Below are 18,495 nucleotides of genomic sequence, written 5' to 3' on the forward strand. Positions count from 1 at the left end.
TTCTCCTTCATAGCTCAAAGGGACAAAATCGGCTATATTACTGGTAGTGCATCTCTGTATGGTTATGTCTGGAAATGTCAATAGCATCTGATACGCTGCTATCCTGGCTGGCGTCAGCACAAATTTTCCTCTTTCCAGCAATTCTGCTACTTTGTGGTGTGTGTTCAGAGTCACAGGATAGCCCAGGGTTACAGATGATGCCTTTTCATATGCATAGTACAGCACCGCCAATCCCTGATAACAGGGTGGATACCCCCGAGCCATCTCATCTAGTCTCGTACTGTAGTATGCTATCGGCTGCTTTGCTTTTCCTATGCCTGTCTCTTGTGTTAGAACCGCTGTGACATAACCCTCCTGTCAGTTGGATACATACAAATGAAAAACCTTCTCGTAGTCAGGCAAAGCTAATGCTGGTGCTGACTGCAATTCCTGCTTAATAGTATTGAAAGCTATCTCCGCCTCTTCGTTCCACTGTAAGCCGTTCTTCAAATTTGTATGTCCTGCTTCTTTCATTATCTTCCTCAAAGGTGCCACAATCTCAGCATATTCTCCTATCCAATCTGAACTGTACCCTGCCATTCCCAAAAACGTCATCATCTGCCCTTCTGTCTGGGGTTTTGGGGCCTTAGTTATTGCCTCAATCTGATCTGGTGTTTACCCTGCCTAAGTATTCCACTTGCTGCGTGCAAAATTGCAGTTTCTTTTTGGATACTTTCTGTCCTCCGTGCGCCAGCTTCTCTAACAGAGTTATAGTGTCCTGCTCACACTGTTCCTCGCTGTGGGAGCAAATCAACAGGTCATCCACATACTGTAACAATGTACTTTCCAATGGCATGCCCTCTAGGTCTGCCTTCAACACCTGATTAAAAACATGTGGTGAATGTTTAAACCCTTGCGGCATTCTGGTATAGGTATTCTGAGCACCTCTGTAAGTAAATGCAAACAGATACTGACACTGGTCGGCTAGAGGAATGCTGAAGAAAGCCGAACACAAATCAATCACTGAAAAGTAACTTGCTTCTGGTGGAACATTAATCAAAAGCATGTGCGGGTTGGGGACTACCGCTGGCCAGTCCTCCACCACATCATTTACCCCTCGCAAATCGTGCACCAATCTCCACTTAGATTTATCTGCTTTTAAGACCGGCAGCAAGGGGGTATTGCATGGACTGTTTGTTCTTTTAAGCACTCCTGCTTCAAGCAACCCCTGCACTGTTGATGCTATTCCCTCTTCTGCTTCTGGTCTTAGAGGGTATTGTGGTCTCCTGAGTGGAATTGCTCCCTTTTTCAGCCTTATTTCCACCAGACTAGCTGTTTTTATTTTCCCTACATCCGTGTCATGCTGCGACCACAGAATAGATGGCAACTCATCTAACCTATCTTTCTGCTGGCCTCTCTCCTTTCCCAGCAATGGCATGTGGTTGGGGAGATATTTCAACCTCTTTCATTGTCCCTACCATATCTACACTTACCATTATTTTAATGTGATTGTTGTCTTCTGATATCCACACCTCTGGCGTGATTTTCCTCCACACTGTTACGGTTTCAGCACTCTTAACTAAGGATCCTAAGTCTTTAGACTGATATCCCTTGTTTACCAACAACGTTACGTGGGGCGCAGCCTCCGGTATCCTGTACCATTTTTCTAAAAAGGTGTTCCACTTAACTTGTAAAGCTGCCCCTTGCTTTCCAATTATCACAGTCTCCCCTTCCAGGTGCTGTTGTGTACATGCCTCCACGTGCCATCTCTCCTCTAACTCCCTGTTCTGAGTCTTGTCAAAAATCACTGTACAATGTAGCTCAGATTTGGGCATTACAGCCCTGGGTAATATAGCCTGCACGCCCTTTTTCCACTTTCCCAGGTTTCCTGAATCTGATCTGCGATGTCTCCTATCCAAAAGACATTAGCCTTCTTGTCTTCTCGCACTATCAATTGAGCCCCTGCTCTTTCCACACCCAGCCCATTTCTGGTGTATTCTAATTTTAATTCCAGTTTCAATAAGGCATCTCTGCCTAACAAATTAATTGGAGTTTCTTTAGATACTAGCACTGGCAAAACAATTCCTTTATTTCCCATTCGCAACCGCACTGGAGCCGTGCACTGTGTTAACTGTGTTTTCCCCGAGAACCCTACCGTCTTAATAAACTTTCCTGACATGGGAAGGTGAAGGGCATACTGTGGCTGTACACAAGTGTACGTGACTCCAGTATCTATCATCATTGGTGTCAGTTGCCCTTCAAACATAACCTGAACAATGGGTTCCTCTTCTGCCTCCCTTTCCCCCTGTTTCCTCACTGGCCCCTCTGCCCATAGCTCCTCTACCCCCCTCCTTGGGACTTCCAGTCCTGTCTGGGCTGTTTGAATTTAGTCTGTTCCTGATAGGGCATTTGTGGGAATGCTCCTCCAAAGACGTTGATTATTGGCATGGGGTTTTCCGGCCCTTGTCTTACAGTATGATCGGTTCCTCCATATAGTGGTGTTTCATCCAGTTCGATGGCTGTACTCGGACCGGTGGTTGCTGGCAGCATCATTTTGCTTTTCTCTTTTTCCTTCTTTTTGAGTTTTTCGAGCTGCATTTGTATTAACTTTCTTTGCACCTCTTCCTGCTGCTCAGCCAACCTTCGTTTGTCTTTCTGGTATTTCTCAACCGCATGGACTACGTGGTCTCTGAATTCTTGTGGGGTCATTGACATCAGCCCAACCACTTCCTCCAGTTTGGATTTAGCTTGTGGAGGCATTGCATCCAAAATGCTATGTCGGAACAGTGAGGTGATAAATAAGCTATTTTCCACCTCTTGCTCAGTCTCCAGTCTCCACCTTTTCAACTGGTTTTCTACGTAGGCTGCTGGGTTTTCAGTGTCTCCCAGTGGATCCCCCTTTAAGGCTTTGGGGTCCACTTTGGTGGATAAATCTTCCTGAGGGTCTGCCATACCCTCTGCCTCACTCTGTCAAACCCATCTCCGTCAGTTCTTGGGTATCGGGTTTATTATGCCAGCCATTTCCATTAGTTCGTTAAATTTGGAGGTTCCCATCCACCTTATCAACAGTGCGTTTAAATCTCCCATAGCCAATAATCGTCCCGCCGTTTCTTCTTCAAAGGTTCTAATCCATTTCCCTGCTCCTTCATGTAGACTGGGCAGAGTGTTTTTCAGCCCTTCTAGGTCCTGGGATCCCCAAGGGATATACTGTACTTGTCCTGATCCTTTAACTAACAACGGCATCATTCTTCCTCCTTCTTCCCACCTGCCCTGGCTCTCCTCCTCGCCTGACTCCCCATCTGTCTCAGGGTATGTCTTTACTGCCTCCCACACAAATTTCTCCGGGGTCCTCTTCTTCCCTCGGTCTCCCTGTGGAGTCCTTCCTTTCTGTCCTGATTCAATACTTGGTCGGCCCCTGGAGTATTTTTCGCATCTCCTCTGGCAATCCCCTCTCAGTAACTTATCTGGCTCTCTCTCTACTTCCGCAAGTCGCTCCCCTACCACCTCCTTCTGCTCTTCTAGGCTTCTGCCACCTACCTCTTCCCCACAAATTCTCGCATCCTCTCTCTCTCTCCACTTAACTCTTGCTCCTCCAATGAGTCACCTTCTCTTTCTTCCTGTCCGTGTCTGTACACCTGTGGCAGGGACTCCTCATGATCCTTACTCGTGCTTTATTCCCTTCTCTGTTGTGTTTCTCCAAGACTCTCATCTCCTACCTTCTTTCCACTTCCTCTTGAATCCCTCAGCTCTTCCTGCCCTGATGAGCCACTTTCCTTTCTAGTCTGTTCATTTCTACGGTATAACCGGTACTCTTCATACTCCTTATCCTCTCTCAAGTATTTCATCTGTTCAATCTCTTCTCTCATTTCTCTCTTTGCCTGTTCCACCTTTATCCTTTCTGCCTGTATCTCCTTCCATATCGCCGCTTTTTCCTTCTCGTATTGTCTTTTTTTCCTCCTCATTATCCCAAACTTGTACTTCTCCCTGCATGTTTACTGTTCCCGTCAGCAGGGGGCACTGCTTCGGGGTTCCTTCCTCATTATAGGGAGGGGGTTTTTCTGCTTCTTTCACATCCGGGTATGGAGCTGAAGCCAGCTTCTCACTGTACCTTCCTCTCTCTCTAACAGGCTGTTTCTCCTTCTCCTTAGTGTCTTCCTCGCTTGTAATCAATATTCTACCTCTCCTCCTCAGCCTCTCTCCCTCCGTTCTGAAGAGTTTTAGCACTTCCATTTCTTGTTCTCTTTTTTGCTCTCTTTACTTAGATTTATCTTTTGGTTTGTAATTGTTAATTAGCGCCTCCATTTCTTCGCACAAGTTTACATCAAACATTCCTTCTCTTGGCCATTTTGTGACCAGGTTCTTGATTCTTTTTTCCCATTTTTCTGAAGTTTTTGTGATCTCACTTTTACTTACCGGGAATTTTTTGCTCAGAATCTCTACTGCCGTTCCTTTATCTGTCATGTTGTTCTCTCTTTTTAAGGTATTTCAGAGATTCACAGTTTGTTTACTGGATAATACTATTTACTCTAATTCTATGCTTAGTCTATCGTCTATCGTCTATCTACCAGCGCTTTAAACTATTTATCAGACTATTCTTGTTTCCTATTCCGTTCTGCCCGTGCAGACCCCTACCTAGGGCGGTATCCACAGAACTTTCTCTTTGCACCTCGTCTATTCAGACCCTTATCTCTTAAGGCGGTATCCACAGGGATTTTCTCTATTTTCCCTTTCCCTGCCCGTTCAGACCTTCGTTTCGTACGAAACGGTATCCACAGGGACTTACCAACACCACGTGGAATTTTTCTTCACTTAACTTCTTATTAGCTTATTCGTACTTACCCCCACTGCAGTGTTCTTGATCAATCCTCTGACCCTCCAGTTAACCCCTAATTCTGCCAGATTCTTTGGACCGGAGAGACCCTTCGGCAGTGGTTCCACACTTCTGACTCCCCGAGACCTCCCCAAAACCAACAGAATTCCTAGTCCAAGTTGTCGCAAGAAGTGCTTACCTTTTGCTTGGGTGCACCCTTAATTCTGTTAGCCCTGTGGGGGTCCCTAGTGGACTGGGAAGCGTCCCCAATCTGCCGTTTCCTTTCTGTGGGTCTCTTTCCGGTCCTGCCACGGTCGCCAATTTTGTCATGGTTTCTTGAAATAACCAGGAGACGCAGAAGATTCTTCGAGAAGTTTAAGCCTTTATTTGCAAACAAAAGCTGAGACAATTAATGAGCGTGTCACTAATTGCCCGCCGAGCCTAATACACAGTATTCTTTATTGTAATTTCTTATCTCAGTTACATTAGCATACCCTCTTAACACCAGCACATTAGCTTCTCGGTTTGCCAACAGTATTTTTTGATCAATAGCTTATTTGTTCTAGTCTACTCCCTGGAACACGTGTCCCCCTTCCCGGCCTTGACTGGTCCCCATACCATCACACCACCCCATAGCCCATACTTGCTCTAGTCTACTCCCTGGAACACGTGTCCCCCTTCCCGGCCTTGACTGGTCCCCATACCATCACACCACTCCACGAACCCATCTACCACTGTTATCTCTACATGCTTACTTTCACTGTTAGCTACATTCTTAAGGCACTGATGTGTTCAATAGTACAGACACAATACAGAGATTACATTCTGGTTAATAAGTTGGATACACAGCAAATAGCAAACACAAGGCTGGCCACATAGTTCTGGCCACACAGCAAACGATGCAACTTTATTCTCCAACCTGGTAGCTAGGGAGCTCAATGAATCCAGGTAGTTGGTTTCATCTCTTGCTGCCAACTCATCTTTCACTCTGTCGCTGAGACCATCCCGAAATACCTCCTGGAGTGCCTCATCGTTCCATCTCGAGTTGGCCGCTAACGTTCGGAACTCCATGGAATAGTCGGCAACACTGCATGAGTCCTGACAGAGAGAGAGAGTAAACGCTTGGCAGCATTTTTAACATGGACGGGGTGGTCGAAGATTTTTCTCATTTCCGTGATAAAGGTGGGGAAAGAAGAGCAGATCTCCGGTTGATTATCTCAGACAGCTGTAGCCCACGCTAAGGCACTTCCCTGCAATAACCCCATAATATGAGATACCTTCGACTTGTCTGTGGAGTGCATGGATGACTGCTGATCAAACACCAAGGAGCATTGCAGAAGGGAGGCCCGGCACTTCCCCAGATCCCCAGCGTAGTGTTCTGGTTCAGGTACGTGAGGCTCTCTTGGCAGGGGTGTTGCTGACACGTAGGGGGTTGCCACTACAAACTGTCTGGACTGGTTCGACAGAGTTCCAGGAGAAGATGGGTAAGGTTAGTGGATACACGATCCACCTGGTCACCGATCTTCGTTATGTTAGCGGACAGGGAACGGAGGTTGTCCACGACATCCTGGAGAAGCTGATCGTGCAGACCCAGTAGGGAGCCCTGGCCGGTGAGGGCTTGATTCAGGGTCTTCGTGTCCACTGGGTCCATTTTTGGCCAGTTTGTTCTGTTACAAGGAGTGAAGGAAGTGAACACAAGTGCAGGACACAGGCATGGAGATTAAATCTAGATGCTCACATGGGCGTAAACACCAAACAGCAAACAGGAAGAATCTTAACACAGAGCTCTGACACGGATCCTTGACACAAAGTCGTGATGTGGAGCCTTGACTCAGAGAAACAGAGTCTCATAGGCAAACCATGAAACAGCAGCAAGACTTAGAATAAACGGTTCAAAGCGGTCAGGGAACATAATTATCTCACAGGAAAAAGACCAACGAACTGGCGACTAGAGGTTGTGACACCGAGGTTCTAATACTGCAGTTCCTAATGGGAACCAGGTGTGTTGTCATCAAAGCGAATTTGCAGTAAATGGGAAATTAACGATCGGAATCAAGGCATAATCAAAGGAAATTAGGAGCAAGGTAGGAAATTAATGATCGGGACCATGACAAATCCACATCCTGGCTGTTGTTTGGAGGCTTGAATACAACTGGCATTAGGGTCCTTCTACCCTTGCCATTTCTTAACTCATCCCATTGAGACCCTACATCTTCCACTCCTATGTCATCCCTTTCTAATGATTTAATATTATTTTTATACACAGGGCCACACCATCCCCTCTGCCTATTAACCTATTTTTCTGATACACTGTATATCCTTGGACGTTCAGCTGCCAATGGCAGCCATCCTTTAGCCCAGTTTCAGAGACGGCCACAATGTCATACTTGCCAATCTGTAGCTGAACTTCAAGATTGTCCATTTTATTTCTTATGCTGCGTGCATGCAAATATAACACTTTCAGTCCAGTATCACTTTCAGCTCAAGTCCATGATGATGAAACTGTTCCTGAGGTGGTCACATCCAGAGAACAGGGTCAGACTGTAGGTGGGTGACCACCAGGAGAAATAAGGTGAGTCAGCAGACCCTCAGACAGACAGACAGACATACCTTATTGATCCAGAGGGAAATTGGGTTTCGTTACAGTCGCACCAACCAAGAATAGGTAGAATATAGCAATATAAAACCATAAATAATTAAATAGTAATAAGTTAATCATGCCAAGTGGAAATTAGTCCAGGACCAGCCTATTGGCTCGGTGTCTGACACTCCGAGGGAGGAGTTGTAAAGTTTGATGGCCACAGGTAGGAATGACTTCCTATGATGCTCAGTGTTACATCTCGGTGGAATGAGTCTCTGGCTGAATGTACTCCTGTGCCTAACCAGTACATTATGGAGTGGATGGGAGTCATTGTCCAAGATGGCATGCAACTTGGACAGCATCCTCTTTTCAGACACCACCATCAGAGAGTCCAGTTCCACCCCCACAACATCACTGGCCTTACAAATGCGTTTGTTGATTCTGTTGGTGTCTGCTACCCTCAGCCTGCTGCCCCAGCACACAACAGCAAACATGATAGCACTGGCCACCACAGACTCGTAGAACATCCTCAGCATCGTCCGGTAGATATTGAAGGACCTCAGTCTCCTCAGGAAATAGAGATGGCTTTGACCCTTCTTGTAGACAGTCTCAGTGTTCTCTGACCAGTCCAGTTTATTGTCAATTCGTATCCCCAGGTATTTGTAATCCTCCACCATGTCCACACTGACCCCTTGGATGGAAACAGGGGTCACCGGTGCCTTGGCCCTCCTCAGGTCCACCACCAGCTCCTTAGTCTTTTTCACATTAAGTATAACAAGTATACATCTTTGATACTGCTGGGCTGGGGGATGGTGAGATTGATCTCAGACAGGATAAAAGGTTGGTACAACATTGTGTCCTGAAGGGCCTGCACTTTGCTGTAATGTTCTGGTTCTATGTTCTATTTGTGTGGAGACTTGGACATTTCCCTCATCACGGTCATGAACAGCCCTCCCCTTACAGTCAACCTGAGCCCTGGTCCTAGACTCATTAGCCAGTGGGAACATCCTCCCTGTATCCAGCAATGTTAAACTCTGTCCTCAGTTCAGTGAGATCACAACTCATTCTTCTAACCCCCAGTGAACAGAGGGATGGTCAACTCAACTTCTCCTGATGTGACAGACTCACCAACACATGGACCTGAAACACTGACCCTGTTTCTCTCCCCACAGATGCTGCCTGACCTGCTGAGTATTTCAAGGATTCTCTGATTTCAACCCAGAAGAAAAAATCTGCAGAATCTTCATTACACTCCTCGATAGAAAGTGCATTGTTCATTTACTAAGAACAAGTTTGTATCCTGTCCTCCTGGTGTAGTGTCCCCGAGGCCAAGTATAATTCTGTGACCAATTCCAGAGGCACAGAACCATTCAACCCTGTGATCCTGGGACAGGAACTGTGTGTTCCAGTAGGACATCAGGCACAGGAAATATCCTGGACAGGAATAGAGTCAAAACGATAAATCTTTGGAGAGGAGTTTCAACTTCCAGGGAATTTCAGAAATTCACACCTATCTTCAAAGCACTACCACCCCTGAGAAAGAGAACAGAGATTCTAGGAGAACATAGAGTGTATCGGAGACGATGACGAGCATTTTACCTTCCGGAAATAATGTGGCTGAAATTCCCAGCTCCCCACAAATTGTAAAGGATTTGGGATTACAGGATCAATATCCTCACAAACTGTCTCTTCAGACTGTCCAGGAGGTGTCCCAGGATAAACTGGAGGACAGCAAACCAACTTGTGCAGAAGATCTTCCCTGGCGATTTCTCCAAAGGATCCTCTCAGCCAATTCACTGGCGAGGAATCCCGACTGGCCACCTGATCTGTCCTCCAAAGGAGAAGGCAATGACCATGAAGACTTCAGTGATTTCTTTGAAGTTAAAGGACATGGGAATCATGGGGTGAATCCTCTGGATATCATTGCTGCCATTTTCCTCTGTGCTGACCACTCTCTCCAGCAGGAACTGATGCTGAAGATGTCTCTGTGCCAGTTTGCATTACCCTTTCTGATGCCAGACACACACAGTCACCCCATGGACAAGGTGAGGGGACCCACAGAAGGGCCTGGTGCCACCCTTCTCCTCTGGGCCATGAGGCCCATTGTTAAAATGTGGTGCCCACATTCTCCTACAGACAGCAGCCCCGTTGTGGAGGTGCCCATCGTGACAGCAGCCATGCCAACGGTGTCCTTCCTCAGACTGGGAAGGTGCACAGTGTCCAAATCCCGAATCCTCAATCTCACCCTGAGTCAGGCACAGCTGCAGCAGAACATCTTCCTGCACTCCGAGATGGAATGTGGGAATGTGCCCCGCAGGATATCCGATGGAATGGCTGAGATCAGCTGGTATCTCCCTTCTGGGAAGAGTAACACGGATATTTTCCCAGAGGCTGCTGCATTCATTAACCACCGAGGCGATGCTGAAACTTTCCAGGGAAATGCTCGGTTTCTGGCAAAAGTGTCTGCTGCTCTCTTTATTTTCATTGATGTTATCGGTGAGAAGGAACGAGAATTCCTCACCTCTCTCACACAGTCACCAGCAAAACTCTTTCTCATAGTCAACACCCACATCAACCAGCAACACATAACCCCTGAGCAGGTGAAGAAACTGTTCAAAGATCTAAAGTTAGAACCTCAACAATGCATTCTTCGGGCAAATGTAAATGAGGCTAAACTTGCGGAAAAGCTCCGCTCTCAGATCAAACAAGTAATTCTAATGAGGGACAGGGACCAGACCTTGCTGAGCCTGGAGAAAATGGCTGACATTGCGATGAAAAGTGGGATTGAGGTTGATGAACATCAACCTGAAATACAACGAGCCAAGGAACTGACCAAAATACTGGACAGACTTGACTCAGGAGACATTACTGGGTATAAAAGGAGAGTGTTGCCCTTTCATGGAGAGCCCTGGCAAGGGTTGTCTAAAGTTGAAAAAGAGAAATCTCGGATGAAACTCCGTGGGGACAGAACCACAGAAGAGTATAACCACGAACTGGACCGGGAGAAGAACAGAATCCGGGAAGCTCAGCTCAGACAGAGTCTGTCGAAAGAGATGCAGCTGTTCATTGACCACCTCACCCGTCATGGTGGGGTTGACAGAGCCATTTCCCTACAGTGGCTGAAGCTGGAACTGGACAGTAAATCACGGCAAATTATGGCAGAATTGTGCAGAATTTATAAAGATCTGTACAAAGACTCAAAGCAGAAGGTGAAGGAACTAAAGGAATTGGATCAGAAGATGTCTGATAGTTCCCTGGGACTTGAGCATTTCATGAGGGAACTTGGCCAGGTTTATGAACTTTCAGTGACTCGACACAACGTCACCCGAAGGACACAGATCCACCCAAAGGTGTCGCAGTTCCCGGGTGTTGCTGCTGAACTGTTGCTGGAAGGGTTCCCACTGGAACTCATCGATGGAGACGTTTCCAACGTTCCCATTCCATGGATCACTGCCGTACTCACAGAAGTGGCCAACAAAGTGGGAGGAGCTTGCCGAGTGTTTGTGCTGACGGTGATCGGAGTTCAGAGCACAGGCAAATCCACACTCCTCAACACAATGTTCTGTTTGCGGTTTGCTGTGAGCAGCGGCCGATGTACTCGAGGGGCCTACATGCAGTTGATCAAAGTCACAGGGAGCCTGGCCGAGGAGCTGGGCTGTGAGTTCATCCTGGTCATTGACACAGAGGGGCTGAGAGCCCCAGAACTCGCAACACTGACAGACAGCTACGAGCACGACAATGAGCTGGCAACGTTCGTGGTTGGATTAAGCAACTTAACATTGGTAAACATCGGGATGGAAAATCTGTCAGAGATGAAAGATATTTTACAGATTGTTGTTCATTCCTTAATCCGTATGAGGGAGACAGGGAAAGGGCAAAGGTGCATATTTGTGCACCAGAATGTCGGCGATGTAAGTGCACACAATCAGAATCTGAGAGGCCGTCAGAAACTCCTGGAACAGCTGGATAAGATGACAGAGGCTGCAGCAAAGTTGGAGAAGGTAGACCGAGTAACGTTCCGTGATGTGATGGACTATGATGCTGACAAGGACAACTGGTACATCCCTGGTCTGTGGCATGGTACACCCCCAATGGCTGCAGTCAACACCGGTTACAGTGAACACGTCTCCCAACTGAAGAAGAACCTAATTCAGTGTCTAATCCAACAGAGCCAATGCCAAGGAGCTTTCACTATCCCAGACTTTATCAAATGGATGGCTGGGCTTTGGGAGCAGGTGAAACACGAAAATTTCATTTTCAACTTCCAGAACAGTCTGTTTGCAGAGGCTTACAACCACCTCTCCATGAAGTACAAGGACTGGGAGTGGGAACTCCACAAATTCACTCACTCCTGGGGAAATGAGGCTGAAAACAGAATCAGCAATGCCAGAGGAGATCTGACCGAACTGCTCCATAATCTGGAGAGGGAGATGAGGACAGAGATGAACAAAAGGGAGGGTGACACTCTGGATAAACTACAAGCTGTGTATGAAAGTGGGGCTGATAACGTGCATCTGATGGAGAAATACAGAGAGGAATTTAAGCTCAGCATCTCCAGTTTATGCAGCCGACTTCAGCATGATTCAACACAGAGATGTAGAGATGCCGTGAATAGACGAGTGGGACTGCAGGGAGTGGAAGATATTAAGAGTAACTTTCAGGAGAAGATTGGAGAACAGGTTAAGCAGCTTTTATGGAAGTGTAAAGCAGCAAATCGGTTGTTGGGTGACCAAGAACTGGAAAATGAATTTGAAACAATGTGGAATCGTACACTCTCTCAGCTGGAGTATCAGCCCTGTAGAAAAAGAAACATTGAAATGGAGACTGAAAATCTTCTCAGGGAGGAAATAAAAACACAAGGGAGAGTGGTTAATGAAAGTCTAAAACATAAAAATCTCTGTGAACTGGGGACCCAGTATTTTCAGATTGAAGAGAAACACATCAATGGGACATGGATCAGAAAATGTAAAACAACATTCAGTTCTGCCTCCCTACAATCAGATCTCAATCAAGCAGCAAAGATTACAAGGCTCATCGAGGATGAATGCAGACATTGGATCACTGACATCACAAAAAAGGACATGGATTATGACAATAAATATTGCATTGATCTTTTGAACATGATAGAGAAAAAAGTTGACAATATTTCACATCAACACTTTTCAATGTCTGAGGTTTTCAAGGCCGAGTTTAAACTTCACCTGTGTGGTTACGCTGTACCAAGATTCCTGGAGATGCACAGGAGGTTCATCCACAAACACGACCCACGGAAAAGACTGGAAAACATGAAAGATCAATACTTTGATCTCTTTATGGATATTTACACAGAGCAGGATGAGAACCAGAGACAAGCAGAACGATTTGCACGATATTGTTTCTTGCCAGCTCTCCGAGACACCACCCTCAAGACTCTCAGCGTGAACATCGTGGATGATATGAAAAAACATGACCCTGAGCGACAGTACAGTCTCCGTAACACCTTCACTGTGGCCCTCCTGGTCCACCTGAAACAAACACATCAATTTGATGAATATCTCCGGTACATCACTGACTTTGAGAATTTCGCCAAAGACTGGCTCCATCAGCAAGTTATTAAACACTGCAAGACAGAACGCGATGGAGAGAGCACATTTACCCATCTGGCTAAAGAAATCATCACAGAGATCACTGGGAAAGCTAAGGTCATTGTTCAGGATGCAGTGAAGCAGAACTTTGCTGGAAATGCTCAGAGCTTCCTAAAAATGTTTGTTGAAAAGTTAAACAGAAGAATCTCGATGCCCGAAGATCAGATGAAACTCGTTCTGGATTGGAGTGGCAGTGATGGCAAGAAATGTGCAGAAGCCATTCTGCCATGTATTGAAGAGGTGGAGCAGAAACTCCTCCGTGAGGTAAAAGGCTGGGATGTCAAAGCAAAGATTGAAGAATTATCCGTGAAACCCAGGGAGGAGTTGTTCAAAGGGTTATTCAATTGTACAAAGAAATGTCCTTTCTGTGGGGTTTTCTGTGACTCAGAGACCCCGGTACACTCACAACACTCCTGTAAACAGCACAGACCTAAAGGTCTCAACAACTGTCGATGGGCAGACAGTGAACGTCTTGTAATGGATATCTGCACAGCTTCAGTCGCAAGTGATACAAAATTCCAAAATAATGACACAAATTGGGAATGGCATCCCTACAAGGAATATCAAACAGTCAATGATTACTACAAATCCTGGATTATCCAACGGGAAATTTCCGCACAGGCAGCATCCTATTGGAAGAAGGTTTTCTACACTTTCAATCAGCGGTTTGCTGATGAATACAGAGCAAAGCCTGCAAAGATCGATGGAAGCTGGGACATTGACTGGGAGGTGGTGAGGGAAGAAATGAACAAGACGTATAATACAACCATTCAGTCTTGGTAATGTCCCTTAAATGGCGTTACTCAGTGAGAGACAGACAAAGGGAAACTGTCTGCCTCAGGATTGGGCAGAGTAAATCACAGAGTGTTCAAATCAAAATCCAGTCACAAATCATCAACAGAGCAGAAGGAATGTTATCAATTGATAATTTATCAAATCAGGGAATAATCGATGAATCAGATCAGAGTTCAATAAGAATTATTTCTGGAGAGAGTAACAGATATCCAGAGGGTAGGAACTAAATGTCAGGGTGGAGGGTGGAAAATGGGGATCTACTGTTGGAATTGAGGTGCTTTGAGTGATGGGATCAGGGGAACTCCAAAGAGGGACTGACAGATAGGTTGAAGAGGAAAAGAGAGATATTGTGAGGAAGCATTGAAAGATAGGGTGGGCGAATTAATGGAGATGGTGAGGAGGGATTGAAGGACAGAGTGAGGAGGACAGTGATTAAAAACCATTTCAGATGGTAGAGAAGGATTGAGGCATAGGGTGAGGTGGGATTGAGGGGATGGGGTGAGGAGAGATTGAGGGATGGGTGAGGCAGGATCAAGGGATTGGGTGAGGAGATGTGATTAAAAACCATTTTGGAAGGTAGAGGAGGATTGCGGGACAGTCAGAAAGTGAAATACTCGAAGAGATTCTAAAGATACATCAGAGAGCAGCAGGCTGTTCAGCCCATCAAGCCTGTACTGTTGCTCATCGAGGACATGGCTGGTCTTCTACATAGAGCACAATAGCACAGAAACAAAGCCTTTGGTCCATCTAGTCCATGCTGACTCAATCTTCTCCCTGGTCTCATTTACCTGCAACTGAGACATATCCCTCCAAACCCCTCTCATTCATGTAGCTCTGCAAACTGAATTTAAATTTTATAATCAACCCCACATCTACCACTTCCACTGGCAGCCTGTCCCACATTTGCACCAGCCTCTGAGTGAAGAAGTTCTCCCTCATGTTCCCCTTAAATATTTTACATTTCACCCAAAGCCTATGAGCTAATCTCACCCAACCTGAGGGGGAATGCCTGCTGGCATGCACCTCAATTGTGTACACTTCTCATTCTCCTACATTCATGGTCAATAAAGTCCTCACTTACTCACCCTTTCCCCATAACTCAGGTCCTCAAGTCCTGGCAACATCCTTGTAAATTGTCTCTGCTCTCTTTCAAGTTTATTAATATCTTTCCTGTGGGGAGATGACCAGAACTGCACACAATACTCCAAATTAGGCCTCTCCAAAGTGTTGTCCAACTTCCAAATCCAAACTCCTGTACTCAGTGTCCTGATTTATGAAGGGCAATGCACTAGACACTCTCTTTATGACCCTATCTACCTGTGATGCCACTTTCAATTATGGTTCTCTATTTCCATGTCCCTTTGTTCTACATCAACACTATTCTCACCCTTATCCCAATATCCCTGATCCCTCTCATTCCCAGAAATCTGTTGATCTTGTGTTGAGCCCTGCCAATCCCTGAGCCTCTCTCTACAGCTCCAGGGTGGAGAATCCCAATGATTCATCATCCAGGTGAAGATGCCTACCCTCACTTCAGTCCCAGATGCCTCCCCCTCATTCTGCCCTCTCACTCTGGACCCCTCCGTCACAGAGACCATCCTCCTTGTCTCCACCCTGTGAAGCCTCTCAGGACTTTACATCCACCAGGTCCTGCCTCACTCTCCAAACTGCCAGGAGTCGGTGACCAGCCGACTCAGTCTCTCCTCACGTGTCAGAGCTGCCGTCCCAGGAACCGGTCAGGTGAAGCTCTGATGCTCTCCCCCTGTGCCGGGAACATCTTTTACAGACAAGGACACTAACCCTTTCCCCAGAACCCTGGGTGCAGTCACACCGAGACTCTCTGTAGTCACCATTTCTCAAATCCCCTTGCGTTAAAGGCCAATGTTTCCATCTTACCTGCCTGCTGTCTGTGCATGTTGTCTGCCAGTGACCGGTGTACAAGGTCACCAGGTCCCTGTGAACATCAATGTTCCCCAGTCCCTCACCGTTTAAACAATGGTCAGTGTTTCTGTATCTCTCCCCACTTTCTCCATCTGCCCTGCTGTTGCCCTCTCACTTATTGTCTTTATCCCCTTGCAGCCTCTTTGCCCCTCATCTCTACTCACTTTCCCATTTCAGTTCACTTGGAAATGTTACTTTTGGTCTCCTCAGGGAAATAACTGACTGTGAATAACTGGGACCCAAGCACTGATCCCTGTCTGAAACACCCCACGGATCACAGACCAGTCATGTGAGAAGGACCCATTCCTTCCTACCATTTCCATTCTCTACAGTAACCAATGTTCAGTCCATGCTGGAAATCTCTCCCAGTTCCAAGTGCTCTCGTCTTCTCTCCCCAACTCCATGTGCTCTAAACTTGTTCACCAACCTCCAGTGAGAGACATTCTCAATAACCTTCTGAAAATCCAAATACATCACATCTACTGGTTCCCCCTGAACGACTTCACTCGATACTTCCCCAAAGACCTCTGAAAGACCAGTCAAATGTGACTTCCATTTCATTAATCCAGGCTGACTCGACTCACTCATAATATTTTCTAACGACCTTGATATCACATCCTTCATTGTAGATTCCACCATTTCTCCGAATGCCAGTGACAGGCTAACAGTTTGGTAGCTCACTGTTTTCTCTCTCCCTCCACTCTGGAGGAGTTCAGAGAGTCTGTGGTCTGCTGACCTGACCCACTGAGTCCCAGCAGCTCGTTTTTCATCCCGGATTCCAGTCCCTGCAGACCCGTGTGTTCCCAGCAGACATCACTGAGCAGCTTCAGCAGGCAGCTCATTCCCTTCAGCACATTGAATAAAGCACTCTGCTCACACACTGTTTCTCCTCCCTCAGATGCTGCCTGACCTGCTGAGCATTTCCAGATTTCCAGCCTCTGCAGTTCTTTCATTGTCACTGACTCTGTCTGACCGTGTGAGATTTTCTAAACACCTTGTCATCGTTCCTTCAGTGTGTGTTCAGCATTTTCCCAGTGGCAGACATCAAGACACTGAGTTTCCTGCTTTCTACCTCCGTCCTTTCTGAAATGGGATCCTTACATTTGTAGTTTTCCAAACAGCTGGGCCCATTCCAGAATCTGGGAAATCCTGGAACATCCCAGCAAACTGGAACTCCAACATTGGAACATGGAACAGTATATCACAGCACAGGCCTTTTCCCTGTGATATTGTGCCAACTCTTTAAACAACTCCAAGATAAATCTAGCCCCTCCCTCCCACATAGCCCTCCATTGTCCTATCACCCATGTGCCTGTGTAAGAGTCTATTAAATGCCCCCAATGTATCTGCCTCTACCACCACCCCAGGAGTGTGTTCCACACACCCACCATTTTCTGTGTAAAAATAACTTACCTCTGACATCTCTCCTGTACTTTCCTCCCAACACTTTAAAGTTATACCCCTCATATTAGCCATTTCACCCTGAGGAAAAGTCTCTGACGAAGATGCTCAATGTAGATCTGATAAATAAATCTGAATGTCTGAGAGCTTTGGGAAGAAACGTATAAAAAGGTGCCGGACAAGATCACCGACAGCACTGACTCCTGAGAGCAACCAGTGAAGAAGACCCTGAGTCAGGGACTCGGAGAAGAACTCACGGTGAACCCTGGCCAGGTTCATCTGGGGCGGGGAACACCTGAACAGGGGTGGGGGTTTTCGGAAGTTGTGAAAGTAAACTAAAGAGATGTGTAACTAAATAGTTAACGTTTGAACTGTGTAATTACTCCTTGAACAAATCCTGATCAATAAAGACAACAGTTATTGGGCAGTCATCGTCTGGTATGTTCTATCATGTGATGTGTTTAACTGGGAATAGGATTCACCAGTGAAGTTCACTTTGTGATCAGAAAGCTGTGGAACTGTCGAGCTAAACGTGAGTCAAAATACAACAGTCCAATCCGAGAGGACGAACATTCAGGTGGGGTGGGGGTGGAGTTTAACTGAGATGTGCAGGGCGTGTCTTTTCATATAGAGAGGGGTCAGTGCCTGGAACAGACTGCTCGGGGAAGGGGTAGAAACAGATTCGATAGAGGCTTTTAGATAGACACAGGAACCAGCAGGCAATGGATCACGTACAGGCAGAAGAAAGAGTTATAGAAAAGTACAGTACAGAATCAGGCCCTTTGGCCAACCTAGTCCATGGTGAACCATTTAAGCTGCTTCATTGGCCCGCACACAGACTGTAGCCCTCCATACCCCTGCCATCCCTTATCTAACCAAACTTCTCTTAAAAGTTGAAATCGCGATTACATTCACACGTGCTGGAAGCTCATTTCACACTCTCATGATTCTTTGAGTGAAGAAGCTTCCCCTTATACATTTAACCTTTCTCCCTTAACTCATGACTTCTAGTTGTAGTCTCACCCCACTTCAGTGGAAAAAGCCTGCTTGCATTTACCTTATCCATACCCCTCATCAATGTGAATACCTCAATCAAATCTCCTCTCAGTCTTCTACGTTCTAAGGAATAATGTCGAGCCTATTCAACATTTCCCCATTTGACAGGTCCTCCAGACCTGGCAATATCCTTGTGAGTTTTATCTGCAGTCTTTCCACCTTGCTTACACCTTTCCTGTAGGTAGGTAGGTAACCAACACTGCACACAATACTGCAAATTAGGCCTCAGAAATATACAACTTCAACATAACATCTCATCTCCTGCACACAGTACTTTGATTAATGAAGGTTAACGTGCCAAAGGTTTT

The 18,495-nt window shown here is 46.2% G+C and overlaps 1 protein-coding gene across 2 annotated transcripts in view; it reads left to right on the plus strand.

Moving 5' to 3' along the window:
* Window positions 1-17,558, plus strand: part of LOC140726071 (interferon-induced very large GTPase 1-like) — a 53,802-nt gene extending 36,244 nt beyond the window's left edge. For both annotated transcript variants that reach the window (XM_073042006.1, XM_073042007.1), the window contains one exon: window positions 8,543-17,558. In XM_073042006.1, coding sequence (XP_072898107.1) covers window positions 8,954-13,777 — 4,824 coding nt within the window. In that variant the 5' untranslated portion in view covers window positions 8,543-8,953 and the 3' untranslated portion in view covers window positions 13,778-17,558. The remainder of the gene's footprint in view (window positions 1-8,542) is intronic.
* The last annotated feature ends 937 nt before the right edge of the window (window positions 17,559-18,495 follow it).

The sequence above is a fragment of the Hemitrygon akajei genome, chromosome 4, assembly GCF_048418815.1.
Source record: "Hemitrygon akajei chromosome 4, sHemAka1.3, whole genome shotgun sequence".
In the NCBI taxonomy this organism is placed as follows: domain Eukaryota; kingdom Metazoa; phylum Chordata; class Chondrichthyes; order Myliobatiformes; family Dasyatidae; genus Hemitrygon; species Hemitrygon akajei.